This window comes from Pipra filicauda, unplaced genomic scaffold, assembly GCF_003945595.2.
Source record: "Pipra filicauda isolate LSUMZ 115617 unplaced genomic scaffold, ASM394559v2 scaffold498_size1627759_pilon, whole genome shotgun sequence".
Lineage (NCBI taxonomy): Eukaryota > Metazoa > Chordata > Aves > Passeriformes > Pipridae > Pipra > Pipra filicauda.
The window spans coordinates 1,438,923-1,462,511 of record NW_024104640.1 but is presented as its reverse complement, the minus strand read 5'-3'; the positions used below and the strand labels follow the sequence as shown (position 1 = coordinate 1,462,511).

The following is a 23,589-nucleotide window of genomic DNA, read 5'->3' as shown; positions in this document are numbered from 1 at the left end:
ATTTTAAGGTCGCTTAGTTTTGCCTGCGGGAAAAGGGAGCGGGATGTGCAGGGAGCACTTCCAGACTCTCGGACACCCCGCAGCCACTTCCCACCCTGCTGCATTCCGGCCACGAGTGTGACGGGCGAGAAAACAGGTAGAGGAGGAAGGGAACACTCAGTGCATTTAGCAATAACTTCTTTAACACTGAGGGGCTGTAAATGATTGTTGTCCTCGGGTACAGACAGCGGGGAAAGCCGAACTCCCATTTCAGCGACAGCCCCGTCCCGCCCGGCTCCCGGCGGGGACCGGGGACAGAAACGAGCGTGTCCTGCCTTTTCTGTTGTTTTGCTGATACTGCTGCACAACCTGGTAATGTCTTTGTCTCTCCCCCCTCACCCCATCCCGTGTGTTTCCTCCACAGCGGAGTAGCTTTGTCCAGAGCCCACTTTGAAAAGCAGCCACCCTCCAACTTGAGGAAATCCAATTTCTTTCACTTTGTTCTGGCTCTCTACGACAGACAGGGGCAGCCCGTGGAAATAGAGAGGACAGCTTTTGTGGACTTTGTAGAAAATGATAAAGTAAGGCTTGTTACCTTTCTTCTTCCTCTTCTCCTCTCCAAATTTAATGTTCCCCCCCTACACTGAGCTGATAACTTGTAATACCTGTTGTCCCTGACAAAACACAACCAGAGCTTGCTCAGGGTTCAGGTGCTTTCCTGGAGCTGTTGCCCTCTTTGTGCTGCTGTAGTTAAAAAAGCTTGGAAGCCACTGCTATGTCAGGAACACGGTGGGAGTTTCATACACCCACTAAAAATGAAATAAAATTCATAGGGGGTAAATGCACTTCTTTTTTTCGTACCTATTAGATCTTTATTAGTACCTGAACAGAAGTGGAATCTCACCTGTAATATGTTATATTCTCTGTTGAGTTTGATTATATATATTTCTTAAGAGTCCAGGATAACTGGCAGGACTTGAAAAGCATTTGCTTTTTATTTTTAAATCCGTGTCTTGACCACTTTGCATTTTTCCAATTATTTTCTTAGACAGGGACAAGATTTTTTAGAAATTGTGAATCATAAATAACTATCTTATAGGAAATTGCTGTTAAAAAAAAAAAAAAAAAGGCAAAACAAGCAAGAAACATCCCTGTAACACAACCTTCAGGAAACAAATCTCAATAATGACTCAAAATAACAGGTCAGAAACCGAACTCACTGAGCTTTCCCCCTGCTTTAGATTTGAAATGCACAAATTCTTCTCAGGGTGTTGCCTTGAAAAAGTTGAGAGCACAATGGCAAATAAGAGAGGGAGAGAAGTTCTTGAACTCCTGCAGGAAAAGATGTCAGCAGTATTTTGTAGTTTGTCCTGGGTCACTCGGAAGGTTAATACATCCCAATCAGTGGATTCACCTCTCGGAATTTTAATGAACTTTGTTGTCACTTCCATCACGATTATCAGCTCTCTTGCATTTTAAATGTGCCAAGTGGAAGTTCTGGAAGGGTTTTTCTTTAATTCCCCCTCAGGAGCAAGGCAACGAGAAGACGAACAACGGCACACACTACAAACTGCAGCTCCTCTACAGCAACGGTGAGTCCCCCTCCCAGCCCTCCCGGAGGCTGCAAAGGCTGCAGGTGCTGCCACTGATTCCTAAAATTCCCAGAAATCCCCCTCCGTGAGGCCCCTTCAGCGCTGGGATGGGCCCTGGAGTTTACCTGGGCTCGGGGAACAAAATTCCCCGGGCTTGTTGAGGGCGTTTAATAAAGGTAAATGATGAAATATTAAGGTTTAACACTGAAACTAAAGGGGTTTGTGCTGCTGGTGAGGGAAAGGCGCCCGTCCCAACGCTGTTTCTTCCTCCTCTCCCTCGCTGTAGGTGTCAGGACCGAGCAGGATCTCTATGTCAGGCTCATCGACTCGGTCACCAAGCAGGTGAGCAGAGCTGGGATGTGCCCCCTTACCCTGTCCCACCTCACCCTTCCTTTCTCCTCAACATCTCCCTGCCTGCTTTTATCCCTCTGCTTCATTTTTGTCTCTTGTCCAGCTCTATCCCACACCTGGTTTTGAGGTGAATTGAAAAACAATGCTCTTCAGCCTCGTTTTTTCCCCTCTCTGAACTGCAGGTTTTATCCCCTTTGCCCCAATATTTCTGTAAAGCTGCTTTCCCTGCACATCAAGGCTTTGGGGGGAGATATTTATTTGCCTGAGCAGTGGTAAAAACCTCTTCCCCTCACACCTGAACGTTATTATAATTAATGCTCCTGTCTAACCCCTTTCACCTGATTTTTGTAGCCCATAACTTACGAGGGACAGAACAAGAACCCCGAGATGTGCAGAGTGTTGCTCACCCACGAAGTCATGTGCAGGTAAGATGACTTTATTTGCTTCCTTAGATGCCAAAAAAGGCCTTTCTGATGAAGCTGTAGGTAGGAAGAGTTTGATTTTTGTATTTATTTGTTTTGCTGTTGACGCAGAGAAGTTCTTTGTGTAGGAAGACTTTCTTTTTCACACGTGGATAATACTTGATTTGGGTTCAAAACAGATATTTGGGGCGTTTTTTGCCTTTTTTTGTGCCTTTTTTTTTTTTTTTTCCCTGCAGGAGATTTAGCAACCACAGCTGTGCTGGTTTTGTTTAAACCAGGCCTTTGCATGTGCTTTTAAACGGAGACTTTTAGATGCTGATTTCTTACAAAATTCCTTCTCACCTTATGAGAACGAGCAGTTTAACTTATGTATTTTTACCTGGAAACTGCCCAAGGCGGTTTTGTGCAATTTTCTTTGGTGAACTATTTTAATTTTCCCTCAATTAAAGTAACATCATCAGTGCTCTTTAATTTTGCCCCCACCAAAAGAGAAACCCCTCGAACCAAAACACAAACCCTTCCTTCTACATGTGAACAATATTTAGGGGGCTTCCACTTTTTAATTAAAAATCCACACGATTTTAGCATGTAAAGGTATAAATTAGAGGGTAAAACGAGGATGTTTTTAATAACATTTGTGTAAGTCTGAAGTTACATGTACCTCATGTATGTACATCGTGCTTCCATGGTAACTTATTACTTTTCCTGTCCTCGTGTAATGAAATTTTTTTTCAATACATACAACAGTGCAAACAGCCAATGCTCTTATATTAAAACATGTTAAATTGTGCATAGAATGTTCCTTCATAACACGGGAGGCAAACCCCAGTCCTGACCTTTATTAAACACGGGTTGGGATTTATTGTATCGGTGGGAGAGGGTTAAGTTTTCAGACTGAGTGTTGCTTCTTTTAATGTTGCAGTTTGCTACTTGATTTATTTATTTATTTATGTAATATTTTTTTTTTTTTATTTCTTTTAAGTTAAGAGCAGCTTATTTGGGCAGATTTTTGCAAAGGGAAAGTCTCAGGTTTCGGTACTTCATTATTTCAACGATTCTGTTACTTTATATACTAAGAATCAAGTTCATGTATATTATTCATCTCTTGTGCTTAGCTCTCATTAATTAAAAAAACGAGCTTTTGACCAACATTTCCATATTTATACCCCAAACACAATGTATATCACATATGAGGGATACAGAGGATGGGCTTTACAAGGACCTGTAGATGTGGTAGCAAAGATCAAGGGTCTATAAGTTGCTTTCTGGCACATCTAGAACTTGTGTATGTATTTAATATATATATATATATATACTGTTCAAAGTCTTCACTACAACTAGGTGGGCACTAGAGAAGAAAAACCTGCATTGTGCAATTAGGTTGTGGTTTGTGCTAATAAAATAGCAGTGGCCACACTTCATCCCTCCCCACTCTTCCTGTGCAAAGTGCAGCTCTGGCTTAAAATATTCCAGCACCTCCTCATCCAAACGGACTTGTTGGAACTCAAACCAAGCTGGCTTTTCTCTTGCTTCTTGGCCGTGCCCTTCTGGCCCCAAATGCCCTGTTGGAGGTACCTGATGCCTGTAAACCCCCCCCCCCCGTGCTCGATTTGAGGCTGCACAAAATCCACCCCGTTATTCTGATTACACTGAGCTCTGCTGCCTGATGGATCATCCAGGGCAGAATTGCAACTCGGGGACGTCCTCGCCGTGTAAAACACAGATCAGTGCGGGAAATCAAAGGCTTTCTGTAACCTAATCAAGACATTTGAGTTTTAAACGCCGCGTTTTCCTCGAGTGCCTCCGCCGGGTGCTCTGAAGAGGCATCACTTTGAATAACGCCAAGGGAACGGCTCCGGCTCGAGCCGAACTTGACATTTTATTTTATTTCTTTTAAGTACAATAATCAAATCTCCCTCATTGTGAGCTCCTTAAGTGGCGGCATCAATTTTTAAAGGCCCTGGTTTAGTTCGCATTAGGAACAGTAGATAAAAATTTAATGCACTGTACCCACTCTGCTGTCCAAGCTGATGCCTCCTGCTTTTAAAAAGGAAAAAACAAGAAGGGTCTGTCTGTCTTTCTGCTCTTCTTCCACTGGTTGAAGGTAGGTTTTTTTTTGGAGGGGGTCATTTTTATAATCACACACAGAGATATTTTTGCTTTATAGAGACAAACACACTCGTACCTCAGCATTTCCCCCCCCAGACAGTGACAGATGCATCTTAGCAGGAAAGTTGTCTAAATATTGATGTGGCTGCACCAATCTGTCGGACACCCCCGGAAAGTTCACCCCTCAACTCCCAACAATCAGTGCTTTCCGTCTGAGGCTCTATTTCTTTCTTTATTTATTTGAAATTTTCCCATGTCCACTATTTCTATTTCCCATTATTCCAGCCTACCCTAGGTGGGTTTATATGGAATAACACAACCCCGGTTGGAAAACAAGGTAAACACCCTCCTCTGCCGGAATAACTTTATTTCCACCCCCCTACCACCCCCCCTTCTCTCTTCTTCTCTTTCTCCCAATTATCGACTAAGAGGAAAGTAGTTGTTATGCTGCTGCCAGCAACCCCCTCTGCCCTCAATGCTCAGAGGGTTAAAAGGTATTATAATTTGAACAGAAGTAGTCTCAGGCCTACAGCTGGCTAATAACAGAGTTGTATTGAGTGCGAGCGAGCCCCACAGCTGTGACTTTCGCCACAAGGCTCAGACTAGACGGGAGCTCTAATCAGCTGGGCCAGGCGGCCGCTGGGGCCCGTGTCTTTATCGGCCAGATGGTGTGAATTTAGACACTTTTGTTATGCAATTGCAGGGAGGAGTTGGGGGAGAAGAAAACAAAACAAAGGCCACCATGCTGCGAGCTTATTTGAGTTTGAAATTAGAGACAGATTTTTTATTTATTTATTTATTTATCTACTTATTTATTTATTTTATTTTTATTTATTTTATTTATTTATCTTATTTTTATTTATTTTATTTATTTTATTTTTATTTATTTATTTATTCTAATTTTTAGTTATTTATTTATTTATTTTATTTATTTTTATTTATTTAATTATTTTATTAATTTTTATTTATTTATTTATTTATTTATTTATTTATTTATTTATTTATTTATTTATTTTTGATTTTGGTGTCGGAGGCTGAATTTTCTTAAAACCGTTTTAGGATGTAAGTTTGGCTCTCTGGACACTCGAATTGTAGGGCTGGTGTTGTCTCTTCCTAACACAAACCACCATTTTCATCATATAGATCTAATTAGAGGAGAAAGTATAACAACAAAAGATGTGGAAAGCAGAAGTCTTCAGCCTTGATATTCTTGTCTTAAGCATCTCTAAAGGTGTGTTCCCAGCCCAACATTATAGCAGAAATGTAAATATTGGGGAAGTCACACCAGTAATTTACTCAAAGACCCTGGACCACTTATTTGAGTTTGAAATTAGAGAGATTTATTTTTTATTTCTTTTTATTTTGGTGGTGGGGTGAGGGTAGGGTGAATTTTTAAAGCCATTTTAGGCAAGTGTGAGGATGTAAGTTTGGCCTTCTGGACGCTCAGTTTGTAGGTCTGGTGTTGTCTCTTGGAGCTTTTGGTTTTCTGGGTTTGTTTTTAGTTTTTTCCTGGACCATTCAAAACATAAACCACTATTTTCATCATATAGATCTAGTTAGAGGAGAAAGTATAACAACAAAAGGTGTTGAAAGTAGAAGTTTTCAGCCTTGATATTCTTGTCTTAAGCAAATGAGCATCTCTAAAGCCCAGCATTGTAGCAGAAATGTAAATATTGGGGAAATCACCCCAATAATTTGCTCGAAGAGAATCTCGTAGGTTAGACCCTGGACCACCTCTTTGAGTTTGAAATTAGAGAGATTTATTTTCTATTTCTTTTTATTTTGGTGTGGGGGTGAGGGGAAGTAAGTTGGGAGCTGAATTTTTAAAGCCATTTTAAGCAAGTGTGAGGATGTAAGTTTGGCTTTCTGGAGAATATTCAAATAGAATATTATGGGTTTGATCCTGGACTACCAGAGTTTGGGGTTTTTGGGTTTTTTTTCATATGGATCTGGGCTCTGAAAGTGTTACAGTCAAAGGGAACAAACCCCATCACTCCGAGAAAAATCTGTGACCCCAAAGTGATAAGAATGTAGGTGTTGGTAAAATGCTTGGAGAACTTCAGCTGCAAGCCATGGGTTTGGAAAGAAAGTGTTTCTATATTAAAAATGTGAAGTTCAGAGCTGCAGTAACTGGGAAAAGGAAAATAAACCAAGATGCACTTATTGCAGGACCCAGACAGGTTCAATCTCACATAACTCATCCTAAAAAAACTCTGCCAAGGAATGGCAACATCCCTGGAAGGGGGGATGAGGTGCTGGGGTGTGGTTCAGGTGCTGCTGGTGGATCCCTGAACGCTCCTGTGGTGCAGGGCAAGCAGAATTATTTTAACAGCCACCTGCAAAACTTACACGAGGAAAGGATATTTCATTTCATCTTATGGCAAAGAGGGGAAGCAACTGCTCTTTCAGCTGTAAAAAAAACCAAAGGGAACACGACAGAAATATCTTTAAAATCGAGTTCCTTTTGTTGCTTTATTACAGGGACACATAAACCAGCAAGGCATTTATTCCCAATGTTATTTTCGATGCCTCCTTCTATTGGACGTGCCAGAGAACGTGCCAAATTTCTGTTATTCTGAGAGGGTTCTCTGCTTTTTTTGGGGTGGGTTTGTTATTATTTTCTCCTTCAGAAAACATCTCACATCCTGGCTTTCAGTGCAAAAATACCCCCATTCTTTAGAAACAACTCTTAGAGCGGGGGGGGGGGAAATACATAAAAGAGGCACTTAAAATAAAGTTGGGAGAAGGAGGGAGTGGGATATTCTGAGCTGGTATGAATTTCCAGAGCTGCACTGAAGTCGATGGAGCCCTGACAATTTACAGCAGCTCCAGGGGCTGCCCCAGGGATTTTTAAATATTTAGTGTCTCCTTTTATTTTAAAAGGATTGGCATCGATGAGTAAGTGCAGGTTTGAGGCAATGCAGGAATGTTGAAACACGTGGAGCTGTTATTCAAACAGAGCTGCCACTTCCAGCTCATCTCACTGGGCAATTCCTGGGAAACAGGAGGTTCCTGGAACACCCTGGAAGTGCAGGAGGAAAGGCAGGCACTTGGAGTTTTTCACATCTGAGAGAGTTTTTTGTCTAACTGCTCGTTTTAGGGGTTTATAATTGAATATTAGGCATATCAAGGAAAAAAAAAAAGCCACTTCCATATTTTCTGTTGCCTTCGGTGAGTTCAAGTATTTTATTGAAATTATTGGGGTTTTTTTAATTTTATTTTTGATCCCTCTGCTCCCTGGCTGGAAAACTGTGGGATTCAGACTGATTGGAGAATTCTATGGGTGTATTCAGCACCTCTCACACCCCTGTCCAAAAACCTAAAGAATTTCTCCATTTCATGTGTAAATTTGAATAATCTCTGCAGGATGAAACATCACTGGGAAAGACATTTGAGTAACTTAAGGCACAACCTGATCTGGGGATTTTTGAGGGATTTTGGGCTTCTAAGAGAGTCTTCTTAAAGTTTTGGGGGCCTCCATCCTCCCCTTCCCCTGTTGGCTTTGGTTGGAACAATCTCCTCGAGCATGAAAACAGCTTCAATCTTCAAACAGATTTTTGTGTTGCTACAAATTATTAAAATTGTGATTTTTTTTTTTTTTTTCAGAGTAAAGACTGTTTTTAAAGTCTATTAAACTTTTGGTACTCAGCTGCTCTATGTGCAAGGAGCATCACCCATGTCAATGGGTATATAAATTAAAATAAAGATAATTTGTCTCTTGATTTTAATATTATTTTTGAATTAATTAATATTATTATTATTATAAAAAGTGTATAAATATATGCTTAATCTTAAGGTCTTATCATCACTAAAAGAATTGTAAAGGGGTTGCAAATGCCAACCTGGAAAACATCCCTTCAGATCCTTACTGGGATCTAAGTGTGTTCAGCTTCTGGTTTTTCATTTAGCCTTGAAGTTTAAACTTTAGTTGAGCATAAAACTAAGGGGCTACTCGATACTTAATAATCAAAAAATCAGTTATTGCAATAGAACAAACCTTTAGGCTGCTTATAGTCAGTTCTAACACCTTTTGATGGACTTTTAACCCTCCACAACACGTGCTGCTCGTGCTGTAACGACATCATGACATCTGTTAATCACTTATTGTGTTTCTAAATATCCCTTTAGTCTAAGGTGTGACCATACTGCTGCTCCTTTCTGGCTGGGAAATCCAAAAAAGGATTACAGGGATCCAAGTGCCCAAATCCAGCTGGGACCAGCCAGGACTTGGGCACCCAACTCCCTGAATTCTTCTCCCTTCTGGAACGCCCAGCCAGAATTTCCAGCCCTCTGGAGCCCCGAGGGTTTGCTGGGATATTTTCTCTGGTTCCTTTGCTGTGAGCTGTCCCAGCAGTTCTTTCATTTGGGTTTTCTTTCCCTCTCCAGCCGGTGCTGCGAGAAGAAAAGTTGTGGCAACAGGAACGAGACTCCGTCCGACCCCGTGATCATCGACAGGTAGGAGATGAACCTTCCTGTTCCCACAAAAGCATCCCAGAATTGTTGTTCCCACTCTGAGGCGTCTTTCCTGCTGGTTGTCTGTCGGTCTCTGCCCCTTGACAAAGTTGATGTTGAGTTTTTCAATCGATGTCGACGTTTATTTTTCCGCGGGTGTCGTTTTTTTTTATGGGGGCCAAATATTCCCTGTGTGCACCTGGGATGCACTTTCTGCTGCCAGGGGATGTGATCCAGCTGGGTTACTGAAGGGAGATAAAGCTCTGAGCAGCCTGGCAGCTTCAGTGGTGTTCCTTAACAAAAAGAAAACAATGCTTTTGTAGAAATGTGGGGAGGAAGGAAGGGGTAAAGGGAAAGGTGGGACGAGTCAGGGGGGATTAAAACACAGTCTGAACAATTTTAGGCAGAACAGCCGCTTCAAATATTACTCAGGTCTAGGTTCTTTTGCCAGTTTACAGGTAATAACATCAATAGGGGAGAGCAGCAGTTTGCTAAATCATGACCTGGTACGTTAAAGGTTGTGTTTGGTGTAGGAAAACTTGCCTGTGGAACTCACTGGGTCAGCAGTGCTTGAGATCTGGAGCTCAGCAAGGTTCAAACAGGAAAAATCAGAATAGGCAGAGCTGTTTCAGAAAGGAGCACAAACAACCAAGGGCTCCAGAAGGAGAACAGTAAATAAGGAAGAGCCAGGAAGAAATGTCTCCCCCCAGATTATTCTGCAGTGCCTGTTTAAAGAGTTCCTTCTCCCTGAAGCAGCTGGTATGAGGGGCCAGTGGAGAGTTGCTGCTGGAGTGGATTGATTGTGGATTCAGTTTTTATGTCTGTCTGTGTCTGGTGTGTTCCATCTCCAGCCTAATAAGCATTATTTTGTTGTGGTATTGCTTGTGAATTTTCTTTGGCATTCAGAAACGGCCAAGCTGGTTTGAATAAAGAACTACAATTGTTTCCTTAATTTTTTCATCCTGGTAAATCTAAATAATTTTGGAACTCTGCTGTGATGGGGTTCTTCCACTCCCTTTACCCTCATGGTTTTCCCTTTTAATTCTGTACTTACAAGTTGTGGTTGGGGCCAGAGCTGGAGCTGGGCTGGCTGGGTGGGTGTGGGGGGCAGTTTCCTGACTGGAAGCACAAGTCTTAGATGTGCCATCTTGACCTTTCCTAAGAAATTTCGAGCTTATTTTTGGCTGTGTTGATGTTTGCTGTGAAATCTGCGTTTGGGAGCTTTCCAACCTGAAGTCTGAATTTTGTAAAGCCCATGTTGCTGCTGGAGGAGCAGAATGATGTCAGGCACTGTCTTTCCCTGGGAGTTAAGCCCAGGAAAGGGGTAGTTCCTACCCTTACCTGAATTTTTGTCATCCTGAGCAAGCTGTCCAGCCTCGTGCAAAATGAAGGTTCTGATGCTTTCTGTGAGGATTTGAGACCTGCTGATGTAAAAGGCAATGGCAGGGGGAAACTCTTAGAAACCACAGGGTTATTCTTTTGAACAACTGTGTGTAAAATGTGCATCACAAGGGACCTGAGTGCTCAGTGAGCCCTAAACCTTTCCTGAGTTCTGCTCTAAGCCCAGAACTTCCTGCTAACAGCAACAGGCATTCCCTGGGCATGGAAGCATCCTGGAGGTTCAGGCTGGCACTTTATTTCTGTGTGTTGGTCCTTCCCTTTCATCCCTCTGTGTGTGTCTCAATTGCATGTGAAATCTGGAGCTCAGCAAGGATGGGTGAGGGCAGGAAGGGAGCCAGCCTGACAAAGCTGCTGCTTTTGGGTTTAAAGGCAGTCACTCAATCAGATTCAGAAATGACTCCAAATCTGCTCTGCTCTCTGGAGGGGACACGTCTCAGTGACCAGAGTGGGGAATGAAAGCTAAACTCAAAGCTGAATATTTCTCTTTTTTTTTTTTTTACCACTAACCTGTGCAGTGTCAAGCAGTGACTCCTTCTCCTGTACAGTTATTTCTGCACAGCTCTTTCTGTTCCCCCCTCTTCACCCAGTCAAACAAGGCTTGAGCAGCCAGGGCTGATCCTGGGCACTGCATCAGAATCAACACTTGCCATGCAGGTACAACACCAGAGTTCTGGGCACAGAGGAACCCTTGGCTGCTCTGTCACCCTCCCATATTCCCCCAGCAATAAGTACAACTGCTTGGGAGTTCAGCTGCCCAGCCCACTCACCCAAAATACACACAATGGGTGAATTTTTTTTGTCTTACAACCAAGCAGAAAACATTTCTGCAGAGTCCTGCGTGCTCAGAACTCGGGGATCTGGGCAGCACTGCTTTTATTTATTTAGGAGGGGGCTTTATATGGCTTCTTTACAGGAAAACTTTCATGCTTAAGGACTTGGTAACTGGTGGAATTGAATTTCTGAACTGCAATTTGCACCCCCGGTGATCATGTGGGTCACTAAATAAGATTTTCAGTTCGTTATTTCTTTCATGGTGTGGTTTTTTTACTTATTTTAAAGCCGATTACAGGTTTTCTTTAAGCAATAATTGGAATGAAGGTGTTTTTTCCTCTGTTTGAAGTGATAGGTAAATGCAAAAACACGGCTGCTACGTTGTGACAGGTCCCCAGAGCAGTGAAACAAGTGAAGTGGGGAGAGAAGGGATGGCAAAAATGCATTTGTGTTGTGCAGAGCTGTGTCTAAACAGGGTGTGCACAGTGAGACAGGACCAGGGCTTTCATGGAATGGGATCACAGGATCATTGAGGCTGGAAAGATCTCCGAGGTCATTGAGTTCAACCACTAACTGAACATCCTCCCACCAGCAGTACAGTGATTTCTCCTTTATTTGTTTCTCTCCCCACTTTTTGGGCTTCCAGAGGTCAATTCTCAGACTGTTGTGCTGCTTTACCTGTTCCCTGCTGGAGGCAGACACAGTTCCTTGGTGTTCCCCAAGTCCAGGGGACTCGTTATCCCTGTTTGGAAAGGAAGAAACAGTTCAGTGGGAAAGAAATGTCGGCCATGTGGTTGTTGTTGGGGTGTTTTTTTTAATTCTCCTTGAAAGAATTCCAAAAGTTCTTATGCTGAATAAAACATTTCTGCAGTGACCTTTGCTCTGGGGGCTGGATTTAGATCCCAAGGACCTCGCAGTTATTTTTCCACTGGCTCTTGGAAACGAGGATGTTTCCATAGGAAAAGGAGCTTCTTCCCCAGAATTCAGTGTGTACCTTGTCCCACAGACAAAGGTCAGCGGGGTACATTGGAATATTTAGGTTCTTGTGGTGTTCTGAGTCAGAATTTCAGGGTAACTCTGACCAGGCTCTGGTTTCCCAGCGATGACACAGCTCAGCTCCTGCTGCTGCAGACATCAAACCCCACACGAACCCCCCTGGAGCAGAGCACTGAAAACACCCCCCCAAAACACCCTTGGAATTACATTTTTAACCCACAATCATTCTCACTCCGGGTTTTTTAGACGACACGAGCCACCATCAGTCCTCAAAACCTCCCAACAAGCTTTAACTTCGTGTCCAGGAGCCAAATTAACCTGTGTTAATTGGGTGTGGTTCGGTGTCTGCGGGATTGGGAGGTTTTAAGAGACTTCAGAAATGTAAATGTTGGGTTTTTTTCTCCCCCTCCCCTCATGGCTCAAGTGATGGTTCTCGAAGTTCCTTGTGGTTCCCAGAAATCAGAGCGTGATTTTTCTGATGTTTCTTTTATTGGAAGCACAGAAAGGGATTTGAAGTGGAGGGGTTGGAGGGCTTTTGGATAGAAGGGTGGAAGCTCCTTCTTTTAAAGGTGATGCTTCCAAATGAAAACTGTGTTTTCTCAAGCCTAGATTACAATTATTTAGTTTGTTGCCTTTCCCACCTCAGTTATGCACATAACAGGGAACTTGGTGTTAGGGTTAAGAGGTCGTGGATGCTACAAATTAACTTAATTCCTCACTTTACTGCAGATTTTCTCTCTAATTTTAGGTGATCTGTGTGGCTTTGGGTAGAAATTCCCCATTCATCAGATGGGAGCGATCTTTTGATTTTTATTTTCTTTGTGTTTCTTGAAGATTTAAGCTCTTTAGAGAAGGTCATTTTGTGTGCTTGTTACTCTTGGTGCTTTAATGAGTTTACTGAGACTGTGATCTAATTGAAGCCTCCAAGGTACTAGGGAGAATTGGGTGACTTTTTTTTTGGTTGAACAGTTTATTTGCTCTTCTTTTTTTTTTTATTATTTTTTTTTCCCCTTCCTAACAGAGAGAAACAATCAAAAGACATTTCTATGTGAGTCAAACGAAACCTCTTAAGAATCAAAAGAAAGTTTTATGCAATTCAAACGAAATGTCTTCATTGCAATAAAAATGCAGCATCACTGGGGTGGGACAGATTTTTTTTGTTGCTGCAGGGGAAATTACTGGGAACAGCCCAACAAACTGAGCACAAGCCCTCTGTAGGCTCTGCCTTCTTGGTCTTCTGCTGTCTTTGGGCTCATGGAACAAAATCATTCAGCTCAGATGCTTTCCCAGCCTGAACCTCGAGTCCAATCCCTCCTGCTTTTATCCTAAACTCTTCCTGGTTGTCCCATAAGGAGTTTAATGTGTGCTGTTACAACATTATACTTGTTTATTTATTGTGATTTATTTATTTAACGTGTCTTGTTACCACATTTTACTCATTTATTTATGGTGGGGCAGGTGGATGGGGTTGGAGGGGATTGTTGGCATGTGGGGAGTGTCTCTGTGGGTTGGGATGGGCTCTAACCAGTGAGGGTTAGATGGCATTGCCTGGCACCAGCTCAGCACTGGGCACACTGGTTTCAGGGGGTGGGGAACTGCAGCATCCATCAGCTGACACGTGCTCTCAGCATTTAGGGGTTTATGGTTATTATTTAACAAAAAAACCACCCATTCCAAGCCATGAGCACAGCTGGCAACTTGTCAGCATCTCTGGGAAGAAGCAGAGGAGCCTGGATGACATTCCTGGGCCGTGGGGGTCCAGCCCTTCCTGCACAATCAGGGCACCAGGGATGGAGGTTTCCTTCCCTGCTGGTCCCTGCCCTACCTGCTGGGTGGATAAGCAGAGGAGGGAGCTCTCCCTGGATCCCTGGCACTCCCCCTGGATCCCTGGCACTCTCCCTGGATCCCTGGCACTCTCCCTGGATCCCTGGCACTCTCCCTGGATCCCTGGCACTCCCCCTGGATCCCTGGCACTCCCCCTGGATCCCTGGCACTCCCCCTGGATCCCTGGCACTCCCCCTGGATCCCTGGCACCTTTCACAGGCACTAAAGCTCCCTTTGGAAAGGCAGCTGTTGGCAGCCTCCAACCCTGGGCCCTGCAGTGTCCAAGTGCTCTGTGTGAGGTGTCCACCACAACAGGGCTGGGCTTTACATCTTCTGGGGGGGGTGTGTGTCCCTCCATCCACAGTTCCCCACCCCTAAAAATGGCATCTTTCATTTGGAAGGATCTAACTTGACCTAAGTGCAGAATTCTGGCCATCCTGTTTCTTTTCCCTTTTTCTTTGTTTCTCTTTCCCCTTCTTTCCTCTTAATCTCAGCCACCTGAAAAGGACTTTATCTCTTTCACTCAGGATTTATTCCTTCCATCCATCATCCCTTTATCCAGAATAAATGCCCTTTTGGGCTGAGCCCCAAAACCATTGGGTGACACAAGGTTGTTTCCCAAAGCTCAGGGGCAGAACAGCCCGAATGGAGAGACCTGGATCCCATTCCCACTGCCCCAGAGTTGCCCTGTCCCCTCAAGTCACACAAATCCCTGCCTCAGTTTCCCCCTTAAAGCCAAGCATTAGCAACTACCTGGCTGTGGAAAGTGGTTTCAGGCCCTTGGACAGGAGTTTTTGGGTTTGTTGTTCATGTTTGTGCTGCCAGGAGGGTTTAACCTCCGTGGCAGGGTCCCCTCGTGTCGCAGTTTGAGACCCTCAAAAATCCAATTTCCAAGTGCAATTTCCTTGCTCTGCTCCGTTCTCCCGCTCCCTGTGAGCCTGCCAAGGTGGAATAAACATCTCAAATCTGTTGCTGCTCTGGGGTGAAACCAGGAGCCACAATCCACACAGCCCTTCTCAGCCCCCTGTGTGCTCCAGTCCCCCCTTCCAAGCCCCCCAAACCTACAATGATCCCTCCTCTTGTCCTAGGGAGCCCCAGTCCTTTGTTCCCTGCTAAACCCTGCTCTCCTGCAAAGAGCTGCTGTTGTGCCATCTGTCTCTTTATGAATTTTTTAGTAGACTGGATGTTTGTGGGGAGTCAGTAACTCAAAGTGCACTATCCCAGCCATTTGACAAGTGCTTCTCTTAGTGCCTAATTTGTTTGCTTCTTTTTTTTTTTTTCCCTCTCCCCTCTTTAAGGCAAAAAAAGAAAATTCTTTACTAGTTTGCTGTCCAAAACATCTTGAAATTTTTGATGTGTACAAACACTTAGAGCTTGTAAATGGACTAAACTGGAGACTAGCTTGTGTCACTTAATGTTTTTCATTTCATGTTGACAGACAACAGATTTTCCAGCAAGCTGGCGAGTCAAAAGAAGCTTAAACATCTTTTTGAGTGCGCTAGAAAAATGAAAATGGGCTGGTTTGGTCTGTGGAAGTCCTGGGTTCTGCTCCCTGTATTTTTCTAGCCATTCCCAGAGTCTCTGTTTAACTCTAAACCACGTGTGTACCTGCTTTTCTCTGGTAACTCAAAGATACACGTGCTGAGAATTGATGTGTGGCAACACTGGGGTGATGTGGGAAACTGCTGCTGTTGCAGTGGAGATGGTTTTGGAAGGATTTAAAAAGTTACTCTCCCCCCCCAGACTGGTTGGTTGCTGAGGGTGTTGCAGAATAAATGAGTTTAAATCACTGCTGATTTCAAGCACAGATTTATTGGGGAATTAGACAGAGCTGGAGCCTCCTTTGCACTGTTGTTCTGTACCATGTGCTGGCACTGTGACTGTGCACCCCAGAGATGCTTTTTGGGATGTGTTGTAGGGGAAAAAAAATGTATTTGTGGGATTCCCAACCAATGTTCATCACTTCAGCTCCACTAAATCTGTGACTGGATGACTCAGCACATGTTCTGGTTTGAGAACTGCAAGGGAAACATGGGGAAGTCTAAGCAAGGACATATTATACAATTTAAAGAAATACAATCTGACTATTGCCACTACTGCCTGGAAGCCTTAGGAAAACAAGCCCAATGAAGACAAGACCCAAAGGATTTTAGCAATTCTGCATAAATCTGATAAGCTTCCATGATGCTTTAGAGCAGTTTGGACACAAGCATGGATGAATTCCAATCTTGTTAGATTAGTTGTGCTTTAGCTGAGATAAAAACACTGATGGTGCTGGCTGGGTAAATCCTGCCTGAGCAAGGCAAAGTTCTGAGCAGAGTTTAAACACAGTGCAGGAAAACCCTTTGTCCCCTTTTAAACTGGAGCTTTGTCCCTGCAATGAGGAGAATTTGATGCAGTTTGTGCTCATGAAAAGTGAGTGAGGAGGTCGAGGGGCTGCAGAGCCAGGGGAGCAGTGTGAGGAGCCACTGCAATCAGTGGCTTTGGTAGTAGTGGAAAGGGGAATGGAATACAAGTTTCCCATGGACCAAAGCACCTCTGGGAATAGAAGCTGAGGATAAAGTCACTGTGCAAACAGCACAGAAGAAATTCTGGACATGTGGAGCAGTCGTGTGTGACACGGGACCTCCACAACTCAGCTCTTTGGGAGTGGGTCTGTGTTTGCCTGGATCCACCTGCACTCATCAATGAAAAAACCAATATTCCAGAGTATTTTCATCCTGATCAAAGCATCCTCTGTGTATTTATGACCTGAAATACTCTTCCTTATCACTTTTGCCTTCCCCTCGGCCTCTGTCTAGACCCGGGTTTGTCACTTCATCCGCCCCAACCTTTTCTGTTGCTGCCTCTCGCTTTCCTTTTGAACCTTTTGGTTCCCTCCAGCCCTTCCTTGGGTGTTGCTCTCACCATCTGCTTCTGGGGGGATCTCGTAGATTTTCCTACCCTGTAAACATCCCAGGATTTCAGCCTCTCTGAAGCCAGAGCTTCACCCCTGGAGGAGTCCTCCCAGTTAACGTGCTCCTGCTTTCAGATCCTCCCAATTAGTGTTTCCTGCTTCCAGGAAGGGGATGAACATCAATGAAGGCAAGATTGAGATTTAAAATATCTAATGGATATCTGAAGCTTGTTCTAAAGTCAGCTGGAGGTGTAATTTTAAAGCCATTAAAGGTTTATATGGGCTGCCCAAGATGATGTAGGAGGCAGAGTTTGTGACACAGTGAGGAGTGGAATCCAAGCCATGTGTGTTCCACCATGGAAGCACGTCCTGGAACTGCATTTCCTCTCTGCAGCTGTAATTCATATTCCCACTTTTCTCCCTGATTTGGATCTCTGACACGCCGCTGTCATCCAACCCACCTTTTCTTTTCTCCTTCTTTTCCCTTCATTTTATTTTTCCTTTTCTCTCCACACTCCCCTGCTCATTTCCTTCACCAACAAATGCTGATTTCTCCACGGGCTTTCCACTTAGAGCTCCACGTTTGGTGGCTTTCCCTTCAAGTGGAGTCCACGGAGCTTGTAAATTGTGTTGGATCAGTGAGCCCATAATGAGGCTTCTAAGTCCAAACAGTGCAAGTCTGCTGGGATTTTATTGTTCATAAAGCTCCTTCCCTGGGGAGTGATAGAGCCATTAGGTGTGTGCTGTGTTTAATATTTGGCCATGACAGGAAGCAATAATTTTCCATCTTTTACTGTGGCTCCCCAGTTGTTTTTAAGCACTCAGCTTATTTGAGTCTCGGGGACTGGGAGCCCATTAGGCAAAAGGCTCTTCCCTGCGTGGGCTTGTGTCTTCCTGCAAAGGCTATTTCAAGGAAATAAAATAAAATGAAGTGGCAACTGATTGTTCTGTGGTGGCTGGAATCACTTGCCCCTCTCAGGAGCTCCCAGTGGCTGCCAGGAGTTGGCAGAAAGCTCTTTTCCCTACAAAATGGCATTTCTCACACTGACTGGGGATTTATTTATTTTTTTATGTATCACAGCAGAGAACAACCCCTGTTTATATGTGTTCAATCCCCTGCATGGGCTGCTCACTTGAGAGCTGGACTCGATGATCCCTGTGGGTCCCTTCTGACTCAGAACATCCCCTGACTCTGTGACACAATACGTGATGGGTTTGGGTGTTTAATCTCATAAAAATCCCTGTCAAATCTTCATTTAATGGCAGCAGAAACAGGAGCAAGGTTGTGTTCAAGTATTCTGGAGGTGGTTTTATATCTCTATATCTATATATCTGTATATATCATCTATATATCATCTATATATCATCTATATATCATCTATATATCATCTATCTATATATCTATATATCTATATACATATATACATATATATCCATATACATATATATCCATATATGTATCTATATATGTATCTATATATCTATCTATATATCTATCTATATATCTATATCTATATATCTATATATCTATATATCATGTATCTCTATATAAAGAAAAAGAAAAGTAAAATCAAAAGCATGGAAGAATTTTGGGTGTAGCCTGTGGGGAGCTGCTCCTCTGACAGTCCTTCCCTCGTGTTCCCAATGTTTCCCTCAAAGATCCAGTGGATTTTCTCCCTGGGATGTGCCACCAGTGCAGATGTTGCACGTTCCTTGTGCTTCCCATCCTGAACACACAAAATCATAAAGAAATTACCCTTTAAGCCCAGTGCTGACGCCAATATAAATTGGATTTAATTATTTTTTTAAGAGGTGTGTTTAGGTTTTCTTCTGCAACACTGACAAAAAGTTATTTCAAATGGATCCCAATTCAGCAAAGCAATTAGCACTGGGTATTATAAGGAGCACCTCTGTAATTATTTCATTTAAACTAAGGCCTGAAAAGAAAAGGGAAACTGCAAAGATTTGATGTCTGGGCTTCTGGTTCCTTTCACATTTATTAACTTTCTGCAAGAAACTGCAGAAAATATACAATGGATATCTTCCATTCAAGAACTTCAAGTTCTTGAAGCTTCCTTTTTTTTTTTTCCAGGAAATAGTAAAACTTGGGATTCTCGTGTTCACATGAATTTAAACCCCAAATCTCTGATTTGGGTGATTGATAAAGCTGAGAGGTGTCTCCTCTGCTCAGTCAAAATTCCTCTGCTAAAGAGGGGGGGAAAAAAAGTATCCAGTGTTGTGTCACTTGTTGACATGGAACCTCCAAAAAAAAAAAATATCCTCTGGGATGTTTTGGTTAAAGGTGTTTTTTTTTTTTTTATTTATTTTTATTTTTTTTCCCCTCTCCCTCCTTCCCCTTTATCTCAAGCATTTCCCAGCATTCCTTCAGGGACATCTGGTTCTCTCATTTTCCAGCTTTACTTCGGTGCCTTCCCAAAGTGTCACTGTCAGTCCTTTCCCTTTAGCCAAAAACCACAAGCAGGACAGTAGCCCTGCCCAATAGATTGCCTAAAATATATATTAAAAAAAAATACCTAAAAATATATATAGAAGAGAAATTTATTTTTATGTATTTCTTGAGATTTATTAAATTTTTCATTTATTTTATATAAACATATATAAATCTACACACAAAAAATATATAAAATATATATAAAAATATACATTATATATAAATATACATTATATATAAATATATATTATATATAAATATATATTATATATAAATATATATATTATATATAAATATATATTTTATATACATATATATATTTATGCAGATCAAAGCTGGGTTTAGAGCAGCATGGGTTCCAATTCTTTGGTTAATGGGAATTGTTGTGCAGCTGAGACAGTTTAGATCCTTGCCTGGAACACTTGTGGATATAATGGGCATATTTTGGGAGCATCCTCTTGGTGGCTTACAGGCAGTATGGGAAAATGGTACTTCTGGTGAGGAAAAGTGGGCTTTAAGGTTTAATACTGGATTAGGAATCTTGGCTGGAGGATTAGGACTGATAATTAGGCTGGGAAAGAAGGCAAGAAGCAGCTGAGATGAGCAGCCAAAAACAGGGATGAGGGTGAGGTATGTGCTGACATTGGGGGAAGGAATTACATCATAATAAAGATGTCATAATACAATAAAGGATTGGACTGTGTATGTCAAAAAAAGGACTTAACGTAGAGTTGTCTCTTTAATCCTAGCGTTTGGTAGCTCCTGCATGAGTTTTGTGAGCTCAGGAATGTTTCTGTGCTCCAGGTCTGTGGCATGTGAAGGATTTCCCTTTAACATTGCTGGAGCTGTGGGGTGGTGAAGTTTGATCCTTTAAAATAATAATAATAATAATAATAATAATATTCACCTGTATCTTTCCTGTACATTATTTTTCTCCATCTAAGAAATCTGGAGCTGTTCCATGAGCTGTTTGAACACAGCTGAGATCATTCCCATGTACAAAACCTCCAGGATTGTTCCAGACTCCCCGGATTTTGCTCAGCTTAACCCTCCACCCATTGAGTCTCTCTGTCATCACCACCTTCTCCTTCTCCCCCCAGATAAATTTGGGGTCCCCTCTGCAGGTCTCAGTGACCCTGAGGCCGCTGGAGCCACAACTGGGTTTGAGCTGCAGCCCTTCCCCTCCAAGACCCAGAGCTGAAGGTGGAAAACTCCCTGAGTGAGTTTTCCCTGAGTTTTCCCTGAGTTTCTCCCTCCTGCTGCTTTCAGCCCACCCTGAAGCACTGAAGGTGAGCCTGCAGAAAACACAGCCTGAGACTGGCAGCTCCCTGTGGAGCAGTGGGGGCTCCAGGAGGGAAGGGGCACGGGAGGAGTTGGTGTTTCCCTGCCAGGAGCCCGAGGGGGCAGCTCGGTGCCCACCCCACCCTCCTCTGCCCTGGGGTCTCTCCTGGATACAGAGGGAACTGCAGGTCTTAGGGCCATAAACCGAATTTTGGGGTCTTAACCTCCTTCCCCCCTGGTCCCCAGAGGTCTGGGTGAAGTGTTTCATCTCCTCTGAGCTGGTCCCTGCCCCTTAGTGAGAGCAGCACATCCTTCACCAGTCTGCAGCCCCTCCTTGGAGCAGCACATCATCCCCTTCTGGCATTTCTCAGAGCAGAAACGTGCCTTTTTTAACCACCTGCCACTGTTGCAGGTGTCTTTTTTGAGTGGAATGGCCCTGGAACTCTGCTGCTCCGTGTCTCTTTGTGTCCCTGGCTGTCACCCTGTGCAAGCAGCTTTTCCTCTTGAGGAGCTGGCTGGGACACAGGTGGTTGTGTTCTCACCTCTGCCTGGTGTCAGAGCCATGTTAGGAATCATGTCTTGCTGTCTGGACGAGCTCTGCTGTGTTCTGTCTTCTGCAAAATACGTTGAAGTTTTGTATTTGATGGAGAATTAGTCTGGAGTTGCAGGAACACTTGGGAATGCAGCTCCTAAAAGCACAGAGTGAGTGGTTTGTTAGTATGCACCAAAAAATTAGGATCCAGCTTTTATTCTGTGGGTCCTCTGCCTTTCACTGGTTGTATTAAAAGCCTCAAATTGGGCTCTTGCTTATATTAATTTAAAGATCTCTTTTAGGCTCCTGGTATTTTCAGCCTGTCCAAGACAACTGGGCTGGTTTTGTTGTGTTTCAGCCTTTCCTTCTCCATCCTTTCTCTTTAGGAAGCTCTGGAATGAAGGGAGTTTGTGCTTTGACTTTGTACAGTGCCTGAAATCCTGCTCTAGGCTGAGTCTGCAGCTGCTCCTAAAATAATACAATCATTTCAACTTGCACCTCACAGTGATTGCTGCCCTCCATGGAAATGTTTTTATTCATTGGGACTCAGTGGAAAAGGTTTCCTTTCTCCCCATCCCACAGTTGTTTGAACCAATCTGATATATATACATATATATAAAGTAATTCATAAAACTGAATAACCATTTAAATATTTTCAGTAGCTTTTAAAAAAAATTGGCTTCCAAAATTCCTCATCATTTTCTCCTAGTTGGCAAAACATTTCAGTAGGTTTTGTTTTGTCACTTGTTGAAACTGTCTTTAAAGGTAAGAAGTTTTGCTTTCTAAAACCTTGTTCTACCCCCAGGATGCTCTTGCAACGTTCTAATGTGATCACCAAGAAAAAAAGTAATCTCAGATTAAAAAATTAGGGATAACTGAAGCTGGATGAAATCCTTCATGAGAATTATTCTCCTCATATGCCCCAAATAATCCCTGCTAACAATGGGGGTCTCTCATTTCCAGGCTGCTGGTTCTAATTGATGTCATTTGATCTGATCTGTTTGCTGGTCACTGAGTGGCACCTGAAACATGAGATGGCTTTTGGAGGGTCTGTGTGAAAAAAATTTACTGCCACAGTGGTGTCACCAAAGAGCTTCTGGCTGGGGGTGAAATTCCTCTTCTGTGCAAATACAAAACCTGCCTTCCAGACCATTTTTGTTTGGCCCATCATTTGTATTCCCAGATATTTGCTATAAATAGCAGCAGCCTTTTTTCTGTGCTTGCCAGGCCCAGATGGGATTACCTGTGAGTTCTTTAGGACCAGTGTGTGCCACTCCAATGATCCATATGGAACAAAATTTACTGCCACAGTGGTGTCACCAAAGAGCTTCTGGCTGGGGGTGAAATTCCTCTTCTGTGCAAATACAAAAACTGCCTTCCAGACCATTTTTGTTTGGCCCATCATTTGTATTCCCAGATATTTGCTATAAATAGCAGCAGCCTTTTTTCTGTGCTTGCCAGGCCCAGGTGGGATCACCTGTGAGTTCTTTAGGACCAGTGTGTGCCACTCCAATGATCCACATGGAAAAGTGCCCTCTAGCACGTTTCCCACCTAGAAGACCCCAATAAAACCTCCTCCTCCCTTCTCCCCTGGAAGATGTCCCTCATTGCACCGTTCCCTGGCTCTCCCAGGCCCTGTTTCCTCCCGGAGTTCACCATTGTTTTGCCAGCCCACCCATCACAAAGCAGAGGTCACATCAACACGACCCCTGGCTGGTACGAGGAGGCTGCTAAATAATTCACGTGGCCAACTTGATTTCGGGGGTCCACATTTGTTTTTTCCACTCTCCTAATCAAGATGCTCATTTAATTCTATTCCAGCACCTGTTCAGCAATTAACACCCTACAATTTGCATCTTACCCTGACATTTGCTATCTTTCCAATTAGTTTTTATATCAGTATAATTAGGTAGGGTTATTACAGTGCATCAAGCAGGGTCGAGGATATTCCCAAGCCTTTAAGCTCTTTCCCAGATTTGTTTAGGGAAGCCACGGAGGGTAAACGGTTGATTAGGATCACTGTTTTTCTTCTTCATTCAGATCAGGCGAAAACTGTTTCCCCAAGTGGCTCATGAAAGATCAGGGAAATATGTCAGTCTGTAAGAACTAATATTATGTAGTTCATGACTTTTTGGGTGAATTTACAGGGGATTATGAGGAAGGGTCAGGCTGGGCAGCCCCTTGCAGCACCGTTCAGGAGGGGACATCCCGCTCTTGCTTTGTGTTAAGCTGAGCAAATTGCAACAATGATTGTGATTTTTTAAGCTCAGGTTTTTGGGGTTAACACGTGGGTGGGTGAAAAATCCAAATTAGAGGGGCAAGCCGAGCATATTGAACACTTGGCTTAATTGGTGAAGACTATGGGACTGAAATGACTATTCCTAACACCTTTTAATTTAAATTTCACAGAGGGAAGGTCTTGCTGTTCAGCTGGGACTGGTTTGGGTTGCAGGCTCTTGGAGTCAAAAATGGTCTTGCAGCCAATGTGCTGGCACAGTGGAGCTTCCTAAAATGACTGAGCCCCTGTAATA

General features: G+C 43.2%; 1 protein-coding gene across 1 annotated transcript in view; it reads left to right on the top strand.

Moving 5' to 3' along the window:
* EBF2 (EBF transcription factor 2) overlaps window positions 1-23,589 on the top strand; it is a 123,706-nt gene that overhangs the window by 2,469 nt on the left and 97,648 nt on the right. Inside the window, exons 2-6 of the mRNA XM_039386643.1 lie at window positions 404-560; window positions 1,508-1,571; window positions 1,858-1,913; window positions 2,274-2,347; window positions 8,840-8,908. Of these exons, the coding sequence (XP_039242577.1) occupies window positions 404-560; window positions 1,508-1,571; window positions 1,858-1,913; window positions 2,274-2,347; window positions 8,840-8,908 (420 nt within the window). The remainder of the gene's footprint in view (window positions 1-403; window positions 561-1,507; window positions 1,572-1,857; window positions 1,914-2,273; window positions 2,348-8,839; window positions 8,909-23,589) is intronic.